The following is a 27,098-nucleotide window of genomic DNA, read 5'->3' on the forward strand; positions in this document are numbered from 1 at the left end:
GTTTGTCAAAGTTTTTTGATGTCATTCTGAATCTCCGTAGACTACTAAGGAAGTAGAGACACTGCGCGCTTTCTTCTTGTGGCACTCACAGGCTGAATCCAGGACAGATCCTCTGAAATAGGTCCCCTGTAATTTAAAGTTGCTAACCCTCTCCACCTCTGATCCTCTGATTTTCCTCTCCTGAAGTCTACAATCAATTCTTTGGTCTTGCTGACATTGATTGAGAGGTTATTGTTACGACACTACTCAGACAATTTTTCAATCTCCCTCCTGTATGCTGATTCATCACCAACTTCGATAAGGCCTACAACAGCAGCAGTGTCATCAGCAAATTTGAATATGGTGTTGGAGTTATGCCGAGCCTCACAGTCATAGGTGTAAAGTGAGTAGAGCAGGGGGCTAAGCACACAGCCCTGTGGTGCACCTGTGTTGATGGAGATCATGGAGGAGATGTTTTTTGCAAATCTGACCTGACTGGGATCTACAAGTGAGGAAATCCAGAATCTAATTGCACAAGGAGGTATTGAGTCCAAGGTCTTAGAGATTATTGATATGTTTTAAGGGGATAATGGTATTGAATGCTGAGTTGTAGTCTATAAAGAGCATCCTGATGTAATACATACACCTTTTCTGTCCAGATGTTCCAGGGTTGTGTGAAGAGCCAATGAAATGGCATTTGCTGTGGACCATTGCTCATTAGGCAAATTGGAGCAGATCCAAGTCATCTCTTAGGCAGGAGCTAATATGTTTCATCACCAGCTTCTCTAAATACTTCAACACAGTGATGTGAGTGCAACTGTTTGATAGTCATTGAGGCAGGTCACCTCACTCATCTTGGGTGCAACTATAATTGAAAACTGCTTGAAGCAGATGGGTACCATCCACTGCCAAAGTGAGAGGTTAAAGATATCAGTGAACATACTAGCCAGGACTTTAGCACGTGGCCAGGTACCCCATCCGGTCCGGATACTTTCCTTAGATTCACCCTCCTGAAGGAAGCCCGCACGTCAGCTTCAGATACTGAGATCAAAGGATCTTCAGGAGATGTGGGGTTCACAATAGTTCCTTCATGTTCTTTGAGAGGTTGGTGATGTTCCATAATCTTTCAATTTGGTCTTTTAATTCAGCATATTTCTGGTGTTTGTCACTTACTGATTTTTGTATGTTATGTGTGTTTGGAATAGCTATATCTATTAAGTAATTTTTCCTGCTTGTTTCTCCTGGAATACTATATCCAGACAGTTATTATGGATTGCCCAATCTATAATAGTTGATTGGTTGTAATGTAATTGGTAGGACTGTAAAATTGGATCAGGCTTGTATTTATGGTAAAGTATGGCATCTTTTACGAGTTTGTATTCCAAAGCAAGATTTTGGTGAATGATATTTGCCTGTGTAAGTAAACAGATTGAGTTAAACTGTTGCAGGATCCTGTAATGTGTTGGATGGTCTCTGGTTGTCTTGGCATTTTCTACGTTTATCATCTTGAATTGGTCAGTCTGTTGTTAAGTATTTTTGATAATTTTTTGTTTTAACCACCGGGTTCTGCATTGCCACAAGAGCCCTTCTGTTTCGGGGTAGAGATCTCCAACTCTGACGCACTTGACACTTCCTTGTCGACACCTAGTCTGCTCAGATCATGGGAGTGTCTTCCATGAAGGGTTGTGCTTTTCTGTTCATTAACTTTTTCTTCTGTAGTGATAATTTCTTCATTTTTCTGGGTTCTGCTTTCATTTAGTTTAGTGCTGTGTCGTTCTTATCAGAATTGCATATGGTCCTGTGAGTGTGAATCCTGTTTATGTTGATGCAAATATATCCTTGGAAGATTTATCTAACTGTTGTGTAACTTTTCCATATCTGTAATTCCTCTTCCCCTTTTGTGCGAAGTAGTGTTAAGCTAAGTGTGCCAAGTGTACACAGTGTTTTCTAAAATTTGTCATTTCAGTTCTATCTTTGTAAATTTTCTAGATCAGTTTCAGATCAAGATATTATGTCAAAACAATATGTTAATATGGCTATACAGAAAGTGTTTATTGCCTTTGTTATATTTTTACTATTGAGCTCTGTGTGGCAGATTTTCATAAGCTTTGAAGTAAATATTGTCAAAAGTTTTCCCTTTATTGCACTATGATGTATTTTCTTATATTTCATCTCAACCATCAGTTGTATTGAATCCTACTGATCTGTTTTATATTCTACTACCTCTATTGGCCATTCCTTTATGTTTAATGTTCTGCACTTCCCTAGTTCAAAGATCATGTTTATATCTTTAGAAAATAGTTCTACTACTTGAATTAACTGCTTTAGCTTTACTGATGAAAGAGTGTATGATTTCCATCCATAGAAGGTTTATTAAGGTATAATTAGTTTGGTTGTTTCTGATTTGAACCTAATTTTTGTCTGATTTGGTAAAATAGAGAGCATGTTTAATGCCAAACAAAACCATAGGGGACTTAGAGAGTAATTCTGGAAAATGCCTCAGTTTATTTTGAAAATGGTAGTTGCATGCCAATGCTTCATCAGGTGTAGAAATTTCACAAGTATTGGGTGTAGTTTATATATATATTAAGTATTTCTCTTAACCATGAGTGTGGAACAGAATCAAATGCTTTTTTGTAGTCAATATAACATTAAAAATTTCTGCTTTTCCACTTGTTGATTTAGAATTACAGAATCTATTATCAGTTTGTTCTTTACATCCTTTCATACCCTTACGGCATCCTTTCTGCTCTTCTGTAAGCATGTTGTGGCTATCTAAGTGAGTGGTGATTTGTTGCAAGATTAGTTTGTAATAATAATAATTAATAGTAATAAATATTACTGATGAAGGGTCTCAGCCTGAATCATTGACTGTTTACTCTTTTCCGCAGATGTGCCTGGCCTGCTGGAGTTCCTCCAGCATTTTGTGTGTATTGCTTGCATTTCCAGCATCTGCAGATTTTCTCCTGTTCATAATTATTATTACTTATTTCATTTATTTTTCTTTTTGTATTTGCATAGATTGTTGTCTTTTGTACATTGGTTATTTGTCCATCCTGCTGGGTGTGATCTGTCATTGATTCTATTGTGTTTCTTGTATTTATTATGAATGCCAGCAAGAAAATGTACCTCATGGTTATATATGGTGACGTATATGTGTACTTTAATAATAAACTTACTTTGAACTTTGAATAAATAAATATACTTACAGCACAGCCAGGTTATCACATTTCAGGAAAGAAGAATCATCCAGTGACTTTATATGATTACTGCCAAAATCCCTAGAAGTATAATCGGACATTAAAATTAACGAACATCAATAAATTGGACCGTCATGAACAGTTTTTAAATGAATAGTAAATTATAACATCCAAAGTTACATACCAAAGAAAAAGTTCCATTAATTTTACCAACAATGAGAAAATAATTTTCACTTACATCAGGCACACTTTTGGGATTTCAGCACATATCGTTCTCTTTGGTAGATTTTCCAATAAATTGTTTACCATTGATCTAGAATGAAAAAAATTAAATCTTTTACAGAAGCCTCAATTAGAAAATTAAACACTTACCACCTGTCACTTATTTTCAAATTAAATATCCCCTTCTTTATTCTTAGTGACGTATCCAATAGTGGGTCCAATAGTGAGTATGTGCTTCAATCAAATAGACTATGTATGGATTAGGAGAATTCCAGCAAGTGACTGGGGTGATAGTGCTAAAGATATTGGCAGTGAGGGGTGGGGTGATAAGTAACCATAGAAAGTTGAAGAAGGATACTTGTAACAAAGTAGGCTTGGAAGATGGATATTCTGATAGGGGTTCATGAAGACTGAATGCCTTCAACTGATGCTGAAGAAGATCTCAATCTTTTCGTTGAGACTGAGTTCAATGTGCATGCAAGGCTTCCTTATGCAATACATTGAGTGTTTATTTACCTTTAAATCTATGCTTAACATCTTGTATAACTTCTGATACTCTGTTGTACCAACCACTACTGCTGGTTATGCACTCAAAAAAAGGATTCCCTTCAAGGAAATCCTTCAAAAAGGAATTTTTGTTGAGCACTTGCCTTAATAAAACCAACACAAGAGACCCTGAATGAACATGAATATATTAGTATTGAGTTTAGGGTGGTACTGCTTAAGTAAGTGCTTCTTTCCCATTCCTTTCCCCTCTTGATGAAGGGTCTCAGCATGAAACATAAATTGTTTATTCCTTTCCATAGATGCTGCCTGACCTGCTGAGTTCCTCCAGCATTTCATGTGTATTAGGCAGTAATTAAGTAGTGGTTATGCTGTTCTATGATCATTTTGGGGATACTATGGATGTTCTAATGCCCTTCCCTAGGACAACATTGGTGTCATGGAGAGGGGAGACTTGCAGCTTGGGCAACTGCCAGTCTTTCATAAAAAAAACCTTGTGCCCTGGAAACTTTCCAAAGTGCAAATCCATGGTCTATCAAGACTAACAGAGGCCTACACACACTATGGATGTTGGCAAATATATGTAAGGCAGTATATTGGGATTTTGTGCAGTCATGATAATAATTGGAATATGAAATGTGCAATTAATTATATATGAAAACTATTGGAGAAATAATCTAACATGATTAATTGTATAAGGAGTAATCGATCATAGAGATGATAAGTTTGGTGTTGGATTTTAGTGTTGTGTTTGTTATCGAGAAGACTTGTTATTTAAGTTTGAATTATTCCATCAATTAACAAACATTTCTTCATGCTTGTAGATTGTCATTGTTGGTACGGATTTGCTACCTTTTTTGAAAAAGGGAAAGCATATAGTATATTGTTGTTCCTTTCTGCATGGGCGGTAGTCTTGCCATTTCGTTAGCATTTTTGTCTGCTTTTTATGAGGCCGAGTTGCCAGTATGGGTGGAAATTAAGGAGCCAGCCAGATTTGAACCCGGGACCATTTGCCTCAAAGTCCCATATGGATGCCACTACACCAATGGCCAGCAGTATAATGTGAATTGAATATATACTGCATGTATCTTTAAGAAATTTGCAGACATTGCAGGATAATAGCTAATATAAATACAATAAGTATTTTGGTATTAGCCACTATTGATTGTTGAATGTTGCCTGCTCTCAATAAAGAAACCACAAACAGTAGCTCCTACCATATTATTTGCTTCACTAAACCACAATACAAAAGAGCCTACTGATACGACAATATACATGCCGATATTTTTGGGCAAGTAATGCCAAGCATGGTTTATCTATAACTCTAGCAGTCAACAATTTGCCATTCAGCCTTTTGTGGCACCGAGTCACATTTTTTTCGGACCAATTATATACTTTAAATACTTAGGCAATCTGAAATGAATATTAAATACAACTCAAAATGTCAAAATATATCAGCCTAATTCCAACAAAAACTGACATTAGCACATTAGTTACAGTCGCCATAATACCTTTTTAAGAACAGTTAATGCCAAAAGCTCTAAGGGCAAACTTGAATAAAAGGACATTCTTTATAAAGAAAAACATTAAGAAATTTACTAAATGGAAGGAAATGTACTTACAAAATAGATAAAGATTTCAGTCCAATAAATATCCGTGGTGAGATTTTTGATATTAGATTGTCATCAAGAATTCTAAGAAAAAAAATCATTGTACCATTTCAAGCAAGGAAGATGAGAGTTCACAATTTGTGTTTTATTTAGCTTCATGTAATAGAATTACTTAGAAAGTGTAACAACTGATCTGACTTTTGATATTCTGTTGTATTAACTACTACAGTTGATTAAGCATTCAAAAATGGTGTCCTTCAAGGAAATCCTTCAAAGGAAGGATTTTTTGTTGAGTAGCTGTATCCTCATTACTTACTATAATAAAACCTAATGTTTTTGCTCTATATGAGTTACAGTACTTTCATCTCTTCTTAAGGAAATAAGATAACAAACAGCAGATCCTTAAGGAGATCAAAATTGTAGCCTCCCTGTGACTATTTTCTTCTATGAATCTTTGTATTTTCTTCATTGAAGATGGGCTGATATTGACATTAACATTAAAGAAGACATAATGTAAAGTATGCATAACAAAAAATAAGATAAAGAAACATAAGTTCCTTAAAAGTGGCTGTATAATCAAATTTGGATAAGAAGAAATCTAGATGCTTAAAATAAGCAAAGGGCATGATGACAGTGAACTGGAAACTAATCTGGAACTGTTGTGTACAAAAAGAGTAAGTGACAGACTGGATAACTGCCAGCTAGTGGGGAAAATTCAGAGGACAGTATAATCAATACTGAAGAGGTGCAGATTAATGAAGTACAATCAGCTTGGATGTATTAACCTAATTAGTACATTTGAAACAGTCCACATGAATTTAAGTGAGGTGTTTAACCAAATCTCACATAGCCATTTGATTTAAGAAGTTTGCATTTGAGCCCAGAAAAAATGGCAAGATTGCTTCATGTGCTTAATCAAATAACCTTTAAATGTGATGTATCTTCCGATCAATGGGAGTTTCCATGACCCAAGATTTCTGTGCACTTGACTCCGTACTGGGTCCCATGATAGATATTAATAACTTAGACTGCAATTCAAGCTTCACAATTAAAATGTTTGATGATGATGCTAAAACTGGTACAGGGTAGTTGATAATAAGGAAAAAAAATCTAGGCCTCAGGAATGGTAGGAATGAGAGCATGGAGTAAGAGTGGGACCTTGGGTTGTATGTCCAGAGACCCCTGAAGATATTGGAAATGGTTGACAAGGTGATGATAAAGACAAAGCATGATAGATTTGCAAAATTATCTTCATGCAAAGAAACTAATTAGGCTGAGTTTACTTTTATTTGAAATAAAGAAGACTGAGGAGAGAATTTACTGAGAGGCATACATTTATGAGAGGCTCTATATAAAGGACTATAAACTTTAAGGAACAACTATAAAGGAATGTCTTTTTTCCCTCAAACAAATTCAATAACACACAGAAAATAGTTAAGTTAATTTTGGTAGAAAAAAATTGTGGAATTCACTGTCTGAAATGGATGAGTAAGCAGAAACCCTTTTCATACTGAGAAATCCAATAAAAGACATTTCTATGGCAGGCTACCTTTGAGGTGATGGAGAATCATGGGAATGGTGCAAAGTTGGGGGTGATGGAGAGGGGAAAAATTGAATCAAGAGAGGTATAATGATGCAAGGATATCTTGTGGCCATGGATATCTTTGACACCCCATAATTACAGACAGCATTGTGTTAACTGACTAAAAGGTCTATGTTCACAGACCTTTTAAACATAACAGAGGCATTCTGACACCTATTGTAAAAAATACAAGGAATGCCATATTACATGTAAATATGATGACATTTGAGTTCACTACATTCAGCATGATGAAATCACTTTATGGTGAGTTATTTACCAAGATCATAAGCCATGATCTTTCAGTTCAATATCTGTCAATAAATAATACAAATAATCTGTGTGCATTGATGATGCTATCAAGTTACTAAAATAGGAAAATTAAACATGTATTAATACCAATCACACAGAGATTAAAAAATAGAGATAACATTTGAGGTAAATGGCATTTCAGTAGAAATTTCCTCTTGAAATAATAGCACTGTTTCTCTGTCAGTATCTACCAGCTTGTTTGCTGAGTGTTTCTAGCACTTCCTTTCTCTACATCAAATCACAAGCATCTGTCATTTATCATTTTTTGATTCTGGTGATTATCCACTATAAATGCTCTGTCCAGTTTCTCAGATTTGATGCATGAGTCCAGGTAGAGATCTCCTCAATCTGAGACTGGGTCTCTGATTGCATGTTGGTGCAAGGATGCAGAAAGGAGAAAAATCCCTTTTGCATGTCTAGATCCCTGTAGATACTCAAGCTGATAGGAGAAAATGATCGGCGATTTTGCCATTTTTTACAGTGGGTGTCCCTGAGCTTGTACACTTCTATCCTATTGTAAGACCTATTTTATATTGTATCCCAATCACAAAGAAGAGAAAATCTGCAGATGCTGCCTGGCCTGCTGAGTTCCGCCAGCATTTTGTATGTGTTGCTTGGTTATATTGTGTCATATTGTTAAGAAAAGTAGTTCCAAATTGGCATTGGTGACATATGGTTATGTTTTGCAGCAAGCTAACAAAACTTTCCAGATACACTACTAGATATACTATTGAACTATAATCACTGCAATCCGCAGCCTGTTGTTTTTCTTTTAAGAAATGTACTTCTTAACCATCTAAATCAGTGATTCCCAATGGGAGTGGTCACGTGTCCTAAGGGGGCATTAGGGGAAATAAAAGTTGTCAAGGGGCGTTCAAGATTCTTGGGGGTTGGTAAGCGACACCCTAACTCGAGGCACTTCCAAAAAAAGGGAGGAGGCACTGAAACACAGGAGGAACCATAACTCTGCCAGTGGTGAGCACTCATCGATACAACGCATCTGAAACTCAGCAATCTCATCCAACCTTACCAACCAGACATACATTATTGCATAAATTAGTAACTAGGGTGCCCAACCACTCCCCCTTGACTCACAGCATGGAATGAGTTCATGCAATTTAACAGTTGGTAAGTCAAGTAGACCCTCTCAACTTTCTACAGATCTACAGAAAACAGGTCGTGCAATGATACAGCGCTGGCCAGAACAAAACAGTGGAATAGGGCCAATCAGTGAACCTGCCCACCCCGAGGATTCCTCTTCAGGTGTTCAAAGCAACCTCGGCTTCATTTGTGCAGTCATGAACAATCTTTGGGGTCATGAGACCTTATGTGACTGGTCAGTCGCACTAACTGGAATAGTATAAAGGTAGCCTGCTGAACACCAGCTCTATCCCAATGAACATTCAGATTCCAATCTGAAACGATTTTTGCTGTTGTGATCATCTTCATCTTTGCTCCACTGTTGCTTGCGTGCCGCTAGTAATGCTCCATCCAAGTCAACTGGCTGATGTCGCCAACATCCGATAGGTATTCCCAGTTTGTGTTAATTTTTAATTTAGCCCCATTAATGATGGATAAATATGTACAGTGTGACCTTGATGAATCTGAAGGCACTGAAGCCTTGAATTCTAATCCTGCTAAGAAACAGATGCTACAGAAAGTGCATCAATACAATGTTACATACCTGGAGTACGGTTTTATAACTTTCCCATCAGATCAGCGACGACCCATATATTTTATTTGTAGTACTTTATCATGAATGAAGCCATGAAACGGTCAAGATTGCAGGAACACTTCCATAAAAGACCCCCTAAAAAGGTTACTTATGGTATTACTCAGTTCCAGAAGATGAAAGAAGCATTTGCTCACTCGAGTCATTTGCCAAGGAAGATCAAAATGACCTTGATAGTGGTCTCATTGCTTCTGGTAACATTTCCAGAATGATAGCAAGGTGTGGAAAATCTCATACAATTGGTGAAAGATTAATAATGCCTGCTGTATCAGAAGTGCTCAGCACTGTTCCGAAAATGGTTCTGAAATTACTCAGTTTCTCTGAGTAATAACTCTGCAGCTCATCATATTGATGAAATCAGAAAAGGCATTGAGTATCAACTATGCACAAAGCTAAAAAAAAACAGATATAGGGATACAACTGATTGAGTCAACTGTGCAAAGGAATGAGGCATTGCTAATGGCATCTGTATGGTAAAAAAAAATTTAAAAAGCTTATTAAGAGATTCTCTTGTAAAAAGTTAAAAACAAATATCAATGGAGAATCAATCTACGGTGAGCTCAAAATGTATATTGAGGATAAAAATATTTTGATTACGAACATGATTTCTTGTCTAACACATGGAACAACCATATATGACAGGTCACCTTGCTGGTTTAGTGGCATTTATGAAAAAAGAAGTTCCAAGTCTGTTTGTAATCCATTGTGTAATTCATCATTACAGCCAAAAACCTCAGCTTGCGACTTTTTTCAAGCATTGCTCTTGTAATATCTGCTATCAACAAAATTAAAACTCATCTATTAAATAGCAGAATGTTTCACCAGTTATGCCAAGATAATGATGAAGAGTTTGAAAGCTTGCACTGAAGTGCAAAGACTGTCAATAGGATGCTGCTTAAAATGTTCCTTTGATCTTTTGGACACTATGGTTGAATTTTTGCTCAAAGTCAACAAGAGCTTGGGAAACAAGATTGAACTTCTATGTGGAGATGTGGCATTCCTTGCTGATCTGTATGACAAATTGAATGCTGTAAACATGAAACTGTAGGGTGAGAACTTCAATTTAATCCAAGCAAAAAGTACAGTGTCCACGTTTATCAGAAAATTGGAAATATGTAAGTAAAACATTGGGAGAAGAATGTTCTCACTACTTCCTTGTATGGAAAGTATGGCACTCTCTTTCATAGATGGTGATTTACAGGAGTACTGTTTATATCACTGAAGAAGGAATTTCTGAATCGATTCAAGGATTTGAATGATCTGGAAATTCTGGACTGGCTTTTCAAAAATGTCAGCTTTTGTGGTATGTGGCTGCACTGTCACACACAGTTTCCTGGCCTTTGAAGAAGAGCCAATTGCATTGCATCATTCATTGCATTTCCAATGAATTTCCATTGCATTTCCATCCTCCTACCTTGTTGGAAAAGGCGTCAGTGCAGTGAACCACAGTTTCACAAAAAAACAGAAACTGCTTGGATGTTGTTACGTGTGGGGATTTAAGGCTTTTGCTGTCACAACTTGAACCAGATATATTAACTCTTGCTAAAAACCATCAAACTCAAGGAGCATGTTGATATCAAAGCTGCTGTACAGTGTACAGGTACTGTGTAAGCTAGGTTTAAGTATGAATAAAAATTTAAAGCAGAATCATTTTTCTCATGTTAGCATATGGTGGACGTGTTATTACACTATGGGAGTGCTGGAAAGTATATTGTGCCTAAGAGGGGCATTGGCAAGTAGGAAGGTGCTTTAGGGCTTGTTGGCAAGTATGAAACAGCTTTGCGGGTATGTTGGGCTAAAAACTTTGGGAAGCACTGATCTAAATGAATTAGCGATTGTACAATCTCCTGATGGATTCATGGAACTTGACTCGCTAGGATCCAAGTATGGCTGGGGCAACCTCCACTATGGGTGGACATTGCATTGAGGCCTAGAGTGGAAAATGAACCTGTTACTCCATGCCGAATAAAGCACGAAACAGATTAAAGCATCAAGACCAAGACTGGAAAGAGAACTGGTGTCCAATGCCGTCTGCCTGTGTTTAACTCATCTTACTCTCTTCTCGCTACCACCATCGGACAGGGTTTGCAGCTCCCGCGAGCAGTTGTTACCTGCTGCCACCGGGCTCCCGGAGCAGCTTCACTCACCTCATCAATGAACTGACTCCACAGCACATAGACTCACTTTCAGGGACTCTGCAACTCACGTTCGACATATTTCTAATTTTTTTAAACTATTCACACGGTTTGTCCTCTTTTGCACACGGGATGCTTGTCGGTCTTTGACATATGGTTTTTCACGGATTCTATTGTGTTTCTTTGTTTTGTGGGAGCCTACAAGAAAATGAATCTCAAGGTTGTATATCGTATTCATACTTCGATAATAAATTTGATCTTTGAACTCTACCAGTCTGGTTGAATATGTTCTCTGACAGGCAGGGTATCCTCTACTCTACCGAGGTTAGAGGGTTACTATCTCTATTAGGATTACTATCAACAGCCAATCTGTTGGAGGAACTTGTGAGTCTCCGCGGGAGAAAAAAGAAGTTTTGATATTTTGGGTTGAAGCAGGCATCAGGATGGTAACTCTCTGTTACTATATATGGTCTCAGCTTCTGCACCACTTTCCAACCATTCTCCTTGCCCTTCCATTTCTCCCAGCATTTATTAACGATGGGTGCAATTTTACCAAATTTTACTCCAAGTACAAAACGACTCCCATTACAAGTGATCATTAGGAATTTGTTTGTATATGCCTGATTATTGTCTATTGATTGTGACAGAAGATTACAGAGATTTAGTCTTTTTGCTGAGTTTTGCTCTATGTAATTCTAGATATCATTCCAGATTCTGTTAAATACAAATGTTTATAATTTGCAGTGTGTTTATAAAACCTGTGATCTCTGCCTTCTGCAAAGATAAATGCCACATATGCTAGAAATCAACGAAAACCATGCAGGCTGCAAAGCCGGTGACCTTCTCAGGAGCAGTGAGGGATTGTTAAATAATCACAAACATGAGACAATCTGCAGATGCTGGAAATTCAAACAAAATGCTGGAGGAAATCAGCAGGCCAGGCAGCATCTATGGAAAAGAGTAAACAGTCAGAGTTTCCAGCCAAGACCCAAAATGTCAACTGTTCACTCTTTTCCATAGATGCTGCCTGGCCTGGTGAGTTCCTCCAGCATTTTGTGTGTGTTGCAATGGCTAAATAATATTGGTTTGGTCCTCAATGGCCACATAAATAATGAACAAGATATAAATAATGCAATAAGAAACAATGAAGCATAATGATACTAAGAACAAAATGCATATGAGAATGCCAATTGATGTAAATTATTCATCATTTATCATAAGTTTGGCTTACAATAGGATGTGTTGATGTAGTCTGAAGAGGTCACCAGCTGGGCTCATGCATGCATCAGATCTGAAGGTATTATGAGCTGTCAGGAACAGCTTACATCATTGAAGACTCGAGGACTATTTCAAAGGCTTTTGGACTTTTGATACCAACCTTATTGAAAGATGCTATGCCTAATTTCCAATTACTTCAAATCATGAATTAAGGAAGCAAAAAAGCACTTTTTAATATATTAAAGATTAATGGAAATTGATCTTGAATAGGAATGATTTAGAAAGATATGGGCAAAACACTGGCTTAAAATAGGCACTTTGGTTGGCATGGACAAGTTGGGCCAAAGGACCTTTTTCTATTCTGCATAACTCACTCTGTGACTGTATCATGAAGTCAAAATATCATTGTGGCCAAAGAATTATCTTTACAAATAAATGGTGATCTTAACATGCAGTTGATTATTACACAGGTTAAATTAAAAGGTACTCCAAATGTAATTTCAAATAGATTAGAAATATCAAGCTTTAGAGATTAAAATGGATGTAACGAGACTGTAGTGATAGAGAAATCAATGCTTGATACATACAAAACTTCCAAGTTATGAAGGTCTTGAAATAGTCTTGGCTTCAGTGAAGTGATACGATTCTGACTGATGTACCTAGAAAAGAGATGTACTAGTAATTTTTGTTCTGGATAAAATTATTACAACTATTTATACTAGTACCATAAACATTCAAAAATCAGAGAAAGTATTGAGTCGGCAAATAATTACAGAACAGTCAAATAATCAACCTAAAGACATAATTGGATTTTAGTGGATTCTATTGTCAGCTCAGCAATAATAATAATAATATACATTTAGATGCAATTGATGTTGTCTACATGGACTTTAACAAGGTCTTTGACAAGGCTCTGTATAATAGTCTGGTCTAGGTGAGTAACTCACTGGATACATCATTGGCTTTGTGGAAGGAATCTAAGGGTAATAGTGGAGGGTTGTTATTTAGATTGGAAGCTTGTGACCAGTGGTGCACTGCAGGGCTCAGTGCTGGGTCCACTGTTTTTTACAATAGACAATAGACAATAGGTGCAGAAGTAGACCATTCGGCCCCTCGAGTTTGCACCGCCATTCTGAGATCATGGCTGATCATTCACTATCAATACCCAGTCCCAGCCTTGTCCCCATATCCCTCGATTCCCCTATCCATCAGATATCTATCCAGCTCCTTCTTGAAAGCATCCAGAGAATTGGCCTCCACCGTCTTCCGAGGCAGTGCATTCCACACCTCCACAACTCTCTGGGAGAAGAAGCTCTTCCTCAACTCTGTTTTAAATAACTGACCTCTTATTCTCAATCCATGCCCTCTGGTACTGGACTCTCCCAACATCTGGAACATATTTCCTGCCTCAATCCTATCAAATCCTTTAATTATCTTAAACGTTTCAATCAGATCCCCTCTCAATCTCCTCAATTCCAGCATGTACAAGCCCAATCTCTCCAATCTCTCTGTGTAAGACAGCCCTGCCATCCCAGGAATCAACCTAGTGAATCTACGCTGCACTTCCTCAATTGCCAGAATGTCCTTCCTTAAACCTGGAGACCAAAACTGTACACAATATTCCAGGTGTGGTCTCACCAGGGCCCTGTACAAATGCAAAAGAACATCCTTGCTCTTGTATTCAATTCCCCTTGTAACAAAGGCCAATTTTGCCTTTTTTTTGCCATCAATATTAACAACATATGAAAATGTTGTTACATAATTAGTAAGTTTGCAGATGACACCAACATCAGGGGTGTAGTGTACAACAAAGAAGATAAGAAGGTACATTTGGACGGGTACATGGATAGGTAAAGCCTACAGGGATATGTACCCAAACATGGGCAAATGAAACTACCTTGCAGCGGCACCTTGGATGTTGTGGAGAAGTTAACTTCAGTAAGGTCACTGTTCAGCCTCCAACACACCAGGAGGTAAATCGTCTGTTGAGGGCAAAATCAGCATAGTTTTGTGAAAAGCAGATCATGTTTCATGAGTATGATTGAATTCTTTGAGAAAGTGACAAAATAAATTGATGAAGGTAGAACAGTGGATGTAGAATACACTGATTTTATTGAGGCATTTGACAAGGCTCTCAAGTCAGGAGGCATGGATTCAGGGAACCTTGGCCTCATGGATTCAGAATTGGTTTGCCTATGTTGGTTGCCTATGAAGGCAAATGGTGGTTATAGATGGAGCATATTCTTCCTGGCGATCGGTGACCAGTGGACTTCCTTAGGGTTCTGTTCTGGTATTCCTGGTCTTTATGATTTTTATAAATGATTTGGATGAGGAAGTGGAGGGGGAGGTTTAATAAGTCTGCAGCTGACAGAAAGGTTGGTTGTGCTTTGGATAGTGTAGAAGATATTATAAGTTACAATGGGACATTGATAGGTTGCAGAACTGGGCTGAGAATTGGTAGATGAAATTCAGTCTAGAAAAGTAAATGATATATGTTGGAAGGTCCAACTTGAAGCCAGAATATAGGGAGACTGGCAGGATTCCTAGCAGTGTGGAGGAACAGAAAGATCTTGGGGTCCATATACATATATCCCCTCAGAGTTGCCCTGCAAGTTGGTAGAATGGTTAAGAAGGCATTTAGTGTGTTAGCCTTCAATAGTCAATTGTGGCTCTTGGACTCCGTCTTCAATAGATTGAGTTCAAGAGTCACAAGGTGATGTTGCAGTTCTATAAAACTCTGGTCAGATCTTGTTTGAAATCTTATGTTCAGTTATGGTTGACTCTATATTTCAAAATTCAAAATTTATTATCTGAGTAAATACAAATAAGTCACCACATACAACCCCGAGGTTCTTATTCTGAGTGAATACTTAGCAAATCTATAGAACAGTAACTGTAAACGGGATCAATGGACAACAAACTGTGCAAATACAAATATAAACCGATAGCAATAAGTAACAAGAACATGAAATAACAAGATAAAGAGTCCTTAAAGTGAGACATCAGTTGTAGGAACACCAGAAATTGAATTAGTGTGGTTATCCACCTTTGTTCAAGAGCCTGATGGTTGAGGGGTGGTAATTCTTGTTGAATTTGGTGGTGTGAGTCCTGAGGCACTGTATTTAATGGCACCTGATATCCTTCCTATGAGAAGGTCATGCAAGCTTTTGAGAGGGTGCTGAGATTTACAAGGATGCTTCCTGGATTAGAGAATGTTTCATTGGAAAGTTTAAGCAAGCTAGGACTTTTCTCTTTGGAGTGTAGGAGGATGAGAAATGACTTGATAAGGTAGCTAAGATAATAAGGTATATAAGATGATAAGGGGCATTGACAGAGCAGATATTCCCAGGGTGTGAATGGCATTAAAGTGATTGTAGGAAGATACGGAGGTGATGTCAGAGGCAGTTTTTAAAAAATATTGACTTGTAGATGCGTAGTAGATTCTGGGCGGTGGTAAAGACAGATACATCAGTGATATTTAAGATTGGTAGATGGATGAAGGAAAAATGGAGGACTTTGTGGAAGGGAAGGGTTAGACTGATTTTGGAGTAGGTTAAGAGACTGGCACAACATCATGGTCAGAGTTGTTCAAATACTAACTTTCATTACTTAATAACATGCCAGTTGAGTAAATGGCTGGACATTGATAGGCATGTGAATACAAATTCTTCTTACTGCGATGGAAATTGATAAGACAGAGAGAATTAAGATATTCTAATCTTCACCGAGATATGAAGGCCGCAAGATATAGGGTCAAACACAAGAAATAGCCGGCATGTAGATGTCAAGTTCAGAGGACACAAATTTGTTCTATGGGATGTTTAATAACCTCATCTGAGAGGGCAAGTCAATGAAAACATCTTCAAAGGGAATATCTTCTACCTTCAGCTTAGGCAGTTCACAATTCTCATAAATCACATGCATCAATCTCTATTAATCAGATCTCACACCTAACATTCATATCCGAAACCTTCCAGTTGCAAGCTTCGCACCCACCATTCCACCGATTTCACATCCTGCCAACTGTTCAACCAAGTTAGCAACTATTTCCCAATATACTGAATGCTGCTTGCTAGCACACATTTCAATCCCCCTGGAAGCCAAAAGAGGCACACCATAGAAATCTATGGCCAACCATACATTGGGGTACAAACATGTCACACATCTACACAATGCTGACTATTATAGGTAGGCCATTACCTAGTCCATGTTGGACTGACACCATTGCAATTGATGGTACCTTTATTCGTTCCTCTCATTACATTCTTTTGATTTACAAGCTAATGATGTACCTGCTACTTTATTATGTTATCTCATTAGAATGGACTTCCGGTAAGATGGCAATTGCTTAGCTGCTCCGAACTTTTGTTCCATTATTTTCGCTATCTTTGCACTAAATGTCTCCATTTTTTAAACCTTAATTAGGAATTTTATTTGGTTTCTTTTACTTGCCTGTGAACACATCTACCTTACAATGTCTAGCAAGAGTTCTAAAACTGGGAGAAAGGAAGTTCCAGCTCTGCCTTCTGAGACCCTCGCTGTGCTGGAACAGCATCGAGACGATATTTTAAAGGAATTTAGAACCGCTTTCAAACAGCTGGAAGCCAAACCGGATCGGATCAACGATAGAGTGGACGAACATGCTGAGCACTTATCTTGCATCGACTCAACTTCTGAAGATTTAGAAAGTCGTGTTCGATACTTGGAGACTCTCTGTTCCAGCCTAAAAGAAAAGAATAATAAACTCCTTTCCAAAATGGTCGATCTCGAAAATCGCAGCAGACGTTGTAACCTTCGAATTCTTGGGTTGCCAGAGGCCACCGAACAGGGATCAACCGTGAAGTTTTTTGCCGAGTTTCTCTGTGAGATATTCGGGAAAGATTTGCTTCCATACCCGCCTGAGCTCGAAAGGGCACACAGGGTCTACGTTCCCCCCGGAATTCTGGGCTCCCGCCTGTGACCGGTAATTTTGTGCTTTCATCAATACCAGGTAAAACACCGTCTGATTATGGAGGCACGTTGCAGAGGCACTTTTTACTTTCCAAAATACAATCATTCGCTTTGTGGAAGATTTTGCACCCCAGACCTTAAAGATGCGCGCTGAGTTTAAAGGCGTAATGAAAGTGCTTTTTGATCGTGGTTTTAAACCCTCTCTTCGCACTCCTGCCGATTTACGAATCACGCTTAATACTGGAAAATATAAGTGGTTTAAGTCAGTGAAGGAGGCTGAGGCATTTGTTGCAAGTCTTCCGGCTATCCAGCCATCTTCGGAACCCGATCGGACCTCCTAAAATGGTGGATAAGTACTTCTCGTAGTAAAATTACTTTTTTCTGGACTCAGACTTTACTTGAATCACTCAGACATTATTTATTGAAACTCTAAGGGCTGTTGACAATCTCTCCCTGGATTTGGTGTGTCTTTTTTAAATAGACATTCTGTGCTTAATGTTTCCCTATGGACGTTTAAATAGTACTTGTGTAATCTATTTTATTCTTGTATAACTTTATCTATAGAGTTCTACAATTGACTCTAACTTGTTTTGGAGGTTTGAAGTCTTTATTGAAGGCCTCCCTGTTTGTTGGTTCACAGTTTAACTGCTGATTGTTTTTTATTTTTTTATCTATTTTATTTTCACCTTTTTTTTAAATCTTTGATTTTTTTTTCCTCTCTGTAAATGGTTGATAAGTACTCTTCTTGAATCTATAACTTTCCCTTTCCCTTTTTTTCCCCTTTCTCTTACTTTATTCTTCCATAATTTTTCGCAGGTAGGTTGGTTTTGGTTTTCTTCCGATTTTCTCTGTATTAAGTTTTATATTTCTGCAGAAGATGTTCCAATTTGTAGTTATGTTTTCTAGTGCATAAACTAGTTACTATTTGCTATAGTATTTATACGGAACTGCTGTTATCTCATTAGAATGTTACTCATATGCATTCCAAAAACCTGGGCAGTGGCATTGACGAAATCAAGGGGAGAGTGATAATTAAGACACAGCATCATCTTCTAAGCACCTGCTCAGATGTTGATACTGTTTGCACCTCGAAGAGAGATCAGAAATAGAGGCTGCACACCACGAAACTCTGAGCATGAAACACTGCTGTAAAGGCAAAGTTCAAGAATTGTTTGGATTACATTGCTGGAAGTTAAGAATCATGTGCTACAAAGTAGTTCAATTACTTCAATGGTGCAGGAAACCAATAATAGTCATTTCTGGAACTTTCTAGAGTTTATAAAATCTACAGGACATGTTTTGTCAAATAGTAATGGAGTTTGGCTATTTTCCAGGATTCTGCATTTTCCTTTTAATCCCTGACATGAGTATCTTTGTAATCTTTTCATCTGGAGCACAACAGCACTGGGAAAATAGCCAGGATGTATCTAGAGCAACATCATGTGCTAGAAGTTGGGGAGAGGAAAAAGGAAAATATGTTTCATTGCAAGAAGGCTAAAATATGTTTCAATTTATATATGGGAATACAAATAAGCTTATTCTGAAGCATTAAAATAAGTCATAGAATACAAACTGTTTACTTACATTCGTTTGAGATTGTAAAGTCCACAAAATGCAGTTTTTGAGATAGATTGCATTTGGTTATGCTGCAGATATCTGTAAGAAAATGAATTAACAATATTCTAATTGTCTTCTTTAATTGACTCAAGTCCATAATCAACAGTCACCAATCCTCCTACGAGTAGAAGCAAACTCTTCTTATATACCCTCATCAAAATCTCATAAAATACTGTGGATAGCTACATTTTATGGGTTTGATAGGAATATGGAAGGATACTCTTATCAAAATCCCATGGTATGTACTGCAGATGAGTGGTAAAATGGAGAGGGGGTGGTAGGATTTGACAGTAATGTGGGGGAGGGAAATGGAGTCAGTATAAATGGGTGCTTGATGGTTAGCCTGGACCAGTTGGGCGGAAGGACCTGTTTCTCAGTTCTATGACATATGACCTTTGCTAAATCTAACCTTTCCCCATTGTAACAAGAACAATCACAACTTCTTTAAGTGCTCCACATAACTGAAGTCCCTCATAACTGACACTATTCAATAACTACTCTGTACCCTTTCCAAAGCCTTGACATCCTTCCAAGGAAGTCTTGCACCCAGAATCTGATAAAGTATTTTTACTTTTATACTCCTAGGGGAAGAAACTCATGAGTTTATAAAAAAAAAGGTTTATCAATTTAATTAGACATTTTAAAGGTTCATGAATATGAAGCTCTTATTTCATTACTCATGCATCCATTTAAGGTTATCCAATTAGTTAATAGTCATGCTTCATAAACAGTGAAGCTAACTATTTGACACCTCTCAGCAATAAATTCAATTTGCCTGTTTCACCACTGATTTGGGTGTGTAACCAGCCTCCTCATTAGTAACCACAATTCGGAGTTTCATGTCATCTACAAATACCGAATAGTGTTGTCTAGGTTCAGTCCATTGGCTCCATACTCGGTGGATCCTGTTTCCCCATTTCCACCAATGTCACACATGTCCCTTTCACTTTTGCACTGAAATGGCTCTATTCTCTCTGTAACATTCCAGTTCTGCCCAGCAATGCTTAGTCTACCAGTGGCACTTGAAACATTTAATGCCAGCTCTTTCATTTCAGTGATTACTTTTAAAACATGTCTCAGATATCCAGTAATGTGCCATTTTAAATCCCCTCTTCACACTATAGTGCTCCCCTGCCTACTTCAGGTTGGGTCATGTTCGACCCATCTGCCCATATCTGGTCGGGAGGACTAATCTCGGAGATGTGTGCCCTCAAATCCGGTGACAATGGTACACTGACCACTCTAGTGCAGATGCTGCAACTGGCTTGACAGATTCTGAGAGAAGGTAAGCACTGATTCTTTAGCTTCTGTCAAAGCTGTGAGGCATTTTATTAACTCTCTGACATTTAGTGCTCTTTAAAACTTTTAAGGTAAGTACAGGAGAAGTGGGTTGTGGAAGGAAGGATTATGTTTAAGAATGTGATCATCTTCCATGCCTTCATTACCACTGCTTGCCACAACTTGTCCATAATCTCTCTAGTTATGTCTTCCTCATGGGAATATGGAATAGAAGACAGGCGTGTCACCTGCCAAACAGCTAACGTTACCAGTGGTCATACACTAAGATGTGCTTTATAAAGATGCATTAACAAATTTTAATCAGATACACAAAGTCATTAAGAACTCGTCACACTACATCCAGGTGGTTGGTGCTTGACTCCAGAGGAATCACCTGCTTCTACCTCCACTGTTGATTGAGTGGTGCCACAATAACAACATGACACTCATTGACAGCAAGACCAAGGAATTGATAGTGAACTTCAGGAAGTTGGGAAAACACACGCCAGCCCTCATTGAGGTGTCAGCGGTGGAAAAGGTGAGCAGCTTTAAGCTCCTGAGTGTCAACATTTCCAAGTTTTTGTCCTGGGCCCAACACAGTGATGCAATCATGAAGAGGGGACAGCAGCCATTCTTTGCTTGGAGCTTGAGGAAACAAGGTATGTCACCAGACTCTTGCAGGTTTCTATACATGCACGGTGGAGAACATTCTGACTGGTTGCTTCACAGGCTGGTATCCTCCCCACCACTGTAGACATCTTCTGGAGGCAGTGGCTCAAGGTGGCAGCATCCATCATAAAGGACCCTCATCATCCGGGACGTGCCCTTTCTCAGTGTTACTGACAGGAAGGAGGTATGGGAGCTTGAATAGCCACACTCAAGCTTCTTCCCTTCCATCGGATTTCTGAACGGTCTAAGAACACTACCTTATTATTCTTTTGGCACTATTTATTTTATCACTTGTAGTAATTTTATGTCTTTGCACTGTACTGCTGTTGCAAAGCAACAAAATTCACATCATAGAACTCCATGATAATCATTCCTGATTCCTTAATCCACAGTATAAATCTGGAGGAGATCCCAGTCCTTGTAGGCTGATTGCATCACTCCTCCTGTTCAGACCTTCAATCAAGATTTCCAGTGCAGCATTGGGAAAGCATGGAACCATGACACAGTAACTCCCAGCAGTTTTAAACACAGACTAAGTAGCTAATTAACTTCATTATGGTTGGATGGTGTATTATACGAATGTAGACCTTCTTGGTGTATTATATGAATGTAGACCTCATAACCAAATTGATACGAGGCATAAAAGGATTGAGATGCATGCACCTGCTTTCCAGCAGTATATAATTTGTATCCCAAAGTAAACTTTTTTCTCTTGCTGCTTTTCCTTCTCTTTATCTAACAACTTCCCCCAGCCATGTTTAAACCAGGGGCATCTCTATTACAATACAAGCTGAAAGCAATTTCTTTCAGTGTAAGATTTTACTTGACCTAACCCTATACTGTAATAAATGAAAACTTCAGGCATGTAAAGAAAATTTCCAAACAAAAAAAGCGCACTAAGTAAGGAATGCAGTAATTCATGATAAAGTACATAACAATCTTTGAAATTATGTGGGGAAGTGGAATGGGAGGAAGTAGGAAATGGCTGGACAGATGTTGCTTCATTCTCTATAATGACGCATTTAGCTCTGCAGCTCTTACATACATGGTACATTGACTTCCATCATAGCTTATCTATCTTGCTAGTTGGCAGAAAGTGTTGCCATCCAACTTACCATTAGAACTGTGTTTGCAGTTCTAATTTATTTTATTTTTCTATGGCTGATCAACCGATGAACTAACTTAGCTTCTTGGGTCATATAAAAACATCATTTTGCTGCTGTATGGGATGCAGAGCAAAGTAAAGCAAATCTTACAGTAAAGGAAATGATGTTAGCTCAAACAAGAGAAAATCTGCAGATGCTGGAAATCTAAGCAACACACACAAAATACTGGAGGAACTTAGCAGGCCAGGTATCATCTATGGGAAAAAGTAAACAGTCAACATTTCAGGACCGAGACCTTACCTCACGAAGAGTCCCGATGAAGGGTCTTGGCCCAAAGTATGAACTGTTTACTCTTTTCCATAAATGATACCTGGTCTGCTGAGTTCCTCCAGTATTTTATGTGTGTTGTTATCTCAAGCCACTTTAAGAGCCTGCAAGTGAATTCTGTGACGAAGAATTCTGCAACAGTACATTTGCTGATACTGCTTTAAACTGAGATTATCTGACAATTTAGCAGCCTGTTGGAAGGAATTCAGAGTATAATTCAAAAATAAACCCAAAAACCTTTGTAAATAATTACATTGTGGTATTTAAACCTAAGAGCATTTCAATTTCCTGCACTGTACCCAGTGCAGAATATAATGCAATTTGCAGAGAAATCAGAAACCTAAACAAATAGTTCAATTCTTGAAATTTATTTAGAAAATATTAGAATTATTGCTTTCTACAGTGAAATTAAAAAGAAGTCACAGATGCTGGAATTGAAAAACAAAAACTTTCTACAGTACACTTTTGACAATTTCTTTCCTTTTAAAAGTACATCAATATTAAAGTCAAATAAGAATCAGTACTATGGAAGCCAAAATAAATAAAAAGTTATAGAAACTATATAGGAGCTCATGCATGAGAAAAATAAAAGGATGAAAATGCACTCACAATTCCTTCAGGTGGGAGAACATGAGGAAAGCGTCATCAGGCAGACTTTTGATTTTATTGCTCTTCAGAGACCTATTTTGGAGAAAAGCAGTTTTAATATCTATAAATCGGTTGGTCCAGTCATGTGTCCATAAGGAAGGTCCATGTTCTCTTGGTGTCCTGGTGCTAACAGCTGGTAAGATTCACTTATAGCCATAAAGCAAACACTTGCTTTCATTGCAAAATATATATAATTGTGCTAAGGGCCATTCATTATGACTGCAGTTGGTTTGTGCTGCAAATGCAAAATAAAACCTTTCTCAATAGCTCTAGAGGAATTTGTTACAGAACTTTTATTCAATTTCAATTTAATTGTACTTCTTCGTGTTATCCATTTTTCTAGCCTCTTACATCTGTTAAGCTAGATGTAAAAGCAATGCTTGTTGGATAACTGAATAATCTTTTTAACAGACTTGAGAAGACAAACATTAATCTGCATGCTGAAGGGAGAGATATGGCAGTCATTTCACGTTCTGCTGCTTTAAAAAAAAATTCTCTGTAAACTACTTGCTTCCAAATATATGCTCAGTGGCATGTATTCACTTTGCAATATTACATGACTGGGAGATATGAGCAGACTGCATGCCAGCTAGGGCAAGATGCGGAAAAAGAGTGAGGGAGAAGGGAAAGAAGGGAGTCAGCTTTTTCCTCTGGGAGAAATTGCCCTACCTGAACTTCACTGGCAAGGCACAAATGTGTTTGGTTTGCCAAATGAGGTCCAGTTTGCAAACTTTCACCTGCTGTGATCTACTTTCATTCTGCAAAACTCTGTTATATCGGCTCTATTTGCATCAATGTATGAAACAGAAGGTGGCTGCTGCATGACAAAGGTTCATAGCTTTGCTGATAACCTTGATGTATAATCCAGGCACGCATGAGCAGAATCTACACAGTGAAATCTATGTCAATTGAAGGCACTTTGCCACATTATCATATTGTGTAACATTTTTTATATTGTGCTGATTTCAGCCACAAGTAAAAGTTGCATTTTCAGTACTTTAAGACCTTCATGTCTAAGTAAATGAATGATTGAAAGTGATTTTGAGCTTTAGGGTCCAATTCAGACCAACGCTCATTGCACTACACTGTAATGAAAATGGTAAAGTCCCTGGCTGCAGGGAGAAATACTGGATGAGTTGGCAAAAGGATAAAGTTCAAGTGTTGTTTATTTTCAGTAAATACTGCCATAGTCCTCCATTCATTATCTGCCCCTTGCCTTAGTTTACCTCTGTCGCTGGCCATCAGAACAATTCTTGGCCAGAGTGTAGATGTTAAAGGCACCACAACATAAATATTTCAATTTGAAATAATTCATCATGTCATATTTCATATAAAAGTTCATTAATAATGATTCATCAATCTTTCTCCATCAATGGTTGCATGTGCCAAGGCATGTTACCATAATGGCTGCAGCAAGATGGATGGAATGTTGTTGATTTTTTCCAGTGGGGTAAAACCAAATATAGATTTGGAAGAAAATATTGAACTTTATTGTGCCTGCAAGGGCTTTCTGTGATTAAGTGGCATGGTGGCAGGAGTCCAATAGCATAAATAAAAGAACAAGTGCCACTCATTTTCCATAGGAACCATGCATAGATCTCTGAGCCAAGTATGTTACCACCACCATGTGTTATCTGGTCACATCTGCCTATAACCTAATCATATCTACAATAACCCACTCCTAACTGTATATGGCTCCGTGGCTGATTGAGGAATTGAGGAACAATGTCTCAATTGTTCCTCTTCCAGTTAGTGCTTTATCCTGATGTTTACACCAGCCAAATTAGTATTAACCTACACCATATTAATTTGTATCCTATGATCATAGTATTCCTAACTTGGTTGAGCTGTGATCAGTCCATCTTGACTTCAAAAGCAAAATGTAGACTGACACCTAATTATAATCCAGTTACCGTCATCTTTCTGGTGAATCTTTAAAACAAAGCTCTTCCTTTTTCAAGTGGATGTGAAAAGTGACATGAAGTGTATTGAAGCAGAGGTAGGTGATTATCTCCAGTATCTTGTTCAATATAAATTCTTCAGTCAAAATTATTGAGGAAAATTACATGGAATTTATCATTTTTTGTGAAAGGTTATTTCATATAAGTCGGCTTTTATTAAAACATCGTTCACAGTTCAAAACAAAATACCTGCCTTTAGGTTTGGGGTTTTCTATGGACCATAAGATAAGGGAGTAGAATTAGACCATTTGCTTCATTGAATCAACTCTGCCATTTCATCATAGAATCATAGAACACTACAGCACAGAAAATTTGGCTGATTCATTTCCCTCTGAACCCTAAATTCCTGCTTTTTACCCATATCCCTTCATGTCCTGACCAATCAAGAATCTATCAACCTTTTCCTTAAGTATGCCTAATAACTTGGCCTCTAAACTCATCTGCAGCAATGAATTCCACCAGATTCGTCACTCTCTGGCTAAAGAAATTCTTCCGCATCTCTGTTCTAAACTGACATCCCTCAATTCTGAAGCTCTGTCCTCTGGTCTTTCACTCCCCCACTATAGGAAACATCCACTCCACTTCCACTCCATCTAGGCCTTTCAATATTCAATAGGTTTCAATGAGATCCCCCCCTCTTACTTCTGAACTCCAGAGAGTACAAACCCAAAGCCATTAAACATTCCTTATTCCAAACATTCCTGGAATAATTTTCGTGAACCTCTTTTGAACCTTCTCCACTGTCAGCACTGTCCTTTCTTAGATAAGGGGCTCTAAATTGCTCACAATATTCACTAGTGCCTTATAAAGCCTCAGCATTACATTCTTGCTTTTATATTCTAGTCCTCTCGAAATGAATGCTAACATTGCATTTGCCTTCCTCACCACTGACTCAACCTGCCAACTAACCTTTAGGGAATCCTGCAAGTCCCTTTGCATCTCAGATATTTCCATTTAGAAAATAGTCTACACTTTTATTTTTTCTATCAAAAGTGCATGACCATACACTTCCTAACACTGTATTCCATCTGATACTTCTTTACCCATTCTCCTAATCTGTCTAAGTTCTTTTGTGGACTCAATGCTTTCTCAAAACTACCTGCCCCTCCACCTATCTTCATATCATCTGCAAACTTGCACACAAAGTCATCAATTCCATCATCCAAATCATTGACATTTAACATAGAAAGAAGTGGTCCCAAAGCAGACCCCGTGGATCACACTAGTCACTGGCAGCCAACCAGAAAAGGCTCCAATATTCCCACTTTTTGCTTCATGCCAATCAGTCAATGCTCTATCCATACTAAATTCTTTCCTATAATACCATGGGCTCTTAAACTTATTACTTAGCCTCATGCATGTTATTTCTTCAAAAAAATTCCAACAGGTTTGTCAGTTAAGATTTTCCCTTGAGGAAACCATGCTGATTACAGCCTATTTTATCACGTGCCTCCAAGTACCCCGAAACCACATCCTTAACAATTGACCCCAACATCTTCCAACAATTGAGGTCAGACTAATTGATCTATAATTTCCTTTCTTCTGCACATTTGTAATTTTCCAGTCCTCCAGAACCATGCTAGAATTCGATAGTTACTCTTGCCTCTCTTTTGAATTTTATATATGTGAGAAACTTTTTGTATTCTCTTTAATATTATTTGACAGTTTACCTTTGTAGTCCATCCTTCTCTATGATTTTTTAGTTGACTTCTATTGGTTTTAAAAAGCTACCCAATCCTCTAACTTCCCATTTATTTTTGCTCTATTTTTTGCTCTCTCTTCAGTATTTATGTTGGCTTTGACTTCTGTTGTCAGCCACAGTTGCATAATCCTGCCTTTAGAATACATCCTCTTGTTTGAGATGTATCTAACCTATGCCTTCTAATTTGCTCCCAGAAATTCCAGCCATTGCTGCTCTGCCGTAATCCCTACTAGTGTTCCCTTCCAATCAATTTTGGTCAAATCCTCTCTTATGCCTATGTAATTCCTTTTTCTCCATTGTAATACTGATACATCTGGTTTTAGCTTCCTCTTCTCAAATTGCAGTGTGA

The 27,098-nt window shown here is 37.9% G+C and overlaps 1 protein-coding gene across 1 annotated transcript in view; it reads right to left on the reverse strand.

The window, feature by feature from the left end:
* The window catches only part of rxfp2b (relaxin family peptide receptor 2b), a 114,067-nt gene that overhangs the window by 35,083 nt on the left and 51,886 nt on the right, over positions 1-27,098 (reverse strand). Inside the window, exons 5-10 of the mRNA XM_059964123.1 lie at positions 23,048-23,119; positions 19,026-19,097; positions 13,079-13,150; positions 5,528-5,599; positions 3,418-3,492; positions 3,189-3,260 (exon numbers count right to left, since the gene is read on the reverse strand). Of these exons, the coding sequence (XP_059820106.1) occupies positions 3,189-3,260; positions 3,418-3,492; positions 5,528-5,599; positions 13,079-13,150; positions 19,026-19,097; positions 23,048-23,119 (435 nt within the window). The remainder of the gene's footprint in view (positions 1-3,188; positions 3,261-3,417; positions 3,493-5,527; positions 5,600-13,078; positions 13,151-19,025; positions 19,098-23,047; positions 23,120-27,098) is intronic.

The sequence above is a fragment of the Hypanus sabinus genome, chromosome 3 (assembly GCF_030144855.1).
Source record: "Hypanus sabinus isolate sHypSab1 chromosome 3, sHypSab1.hap1, whole genome shotgun sequence".
NCBI lineage: Eukaryota > Metazoa > Chordata > Chondrichthyes > Myliobatiformes > Dasyatidae > Hypanus > Hypanus sabinus.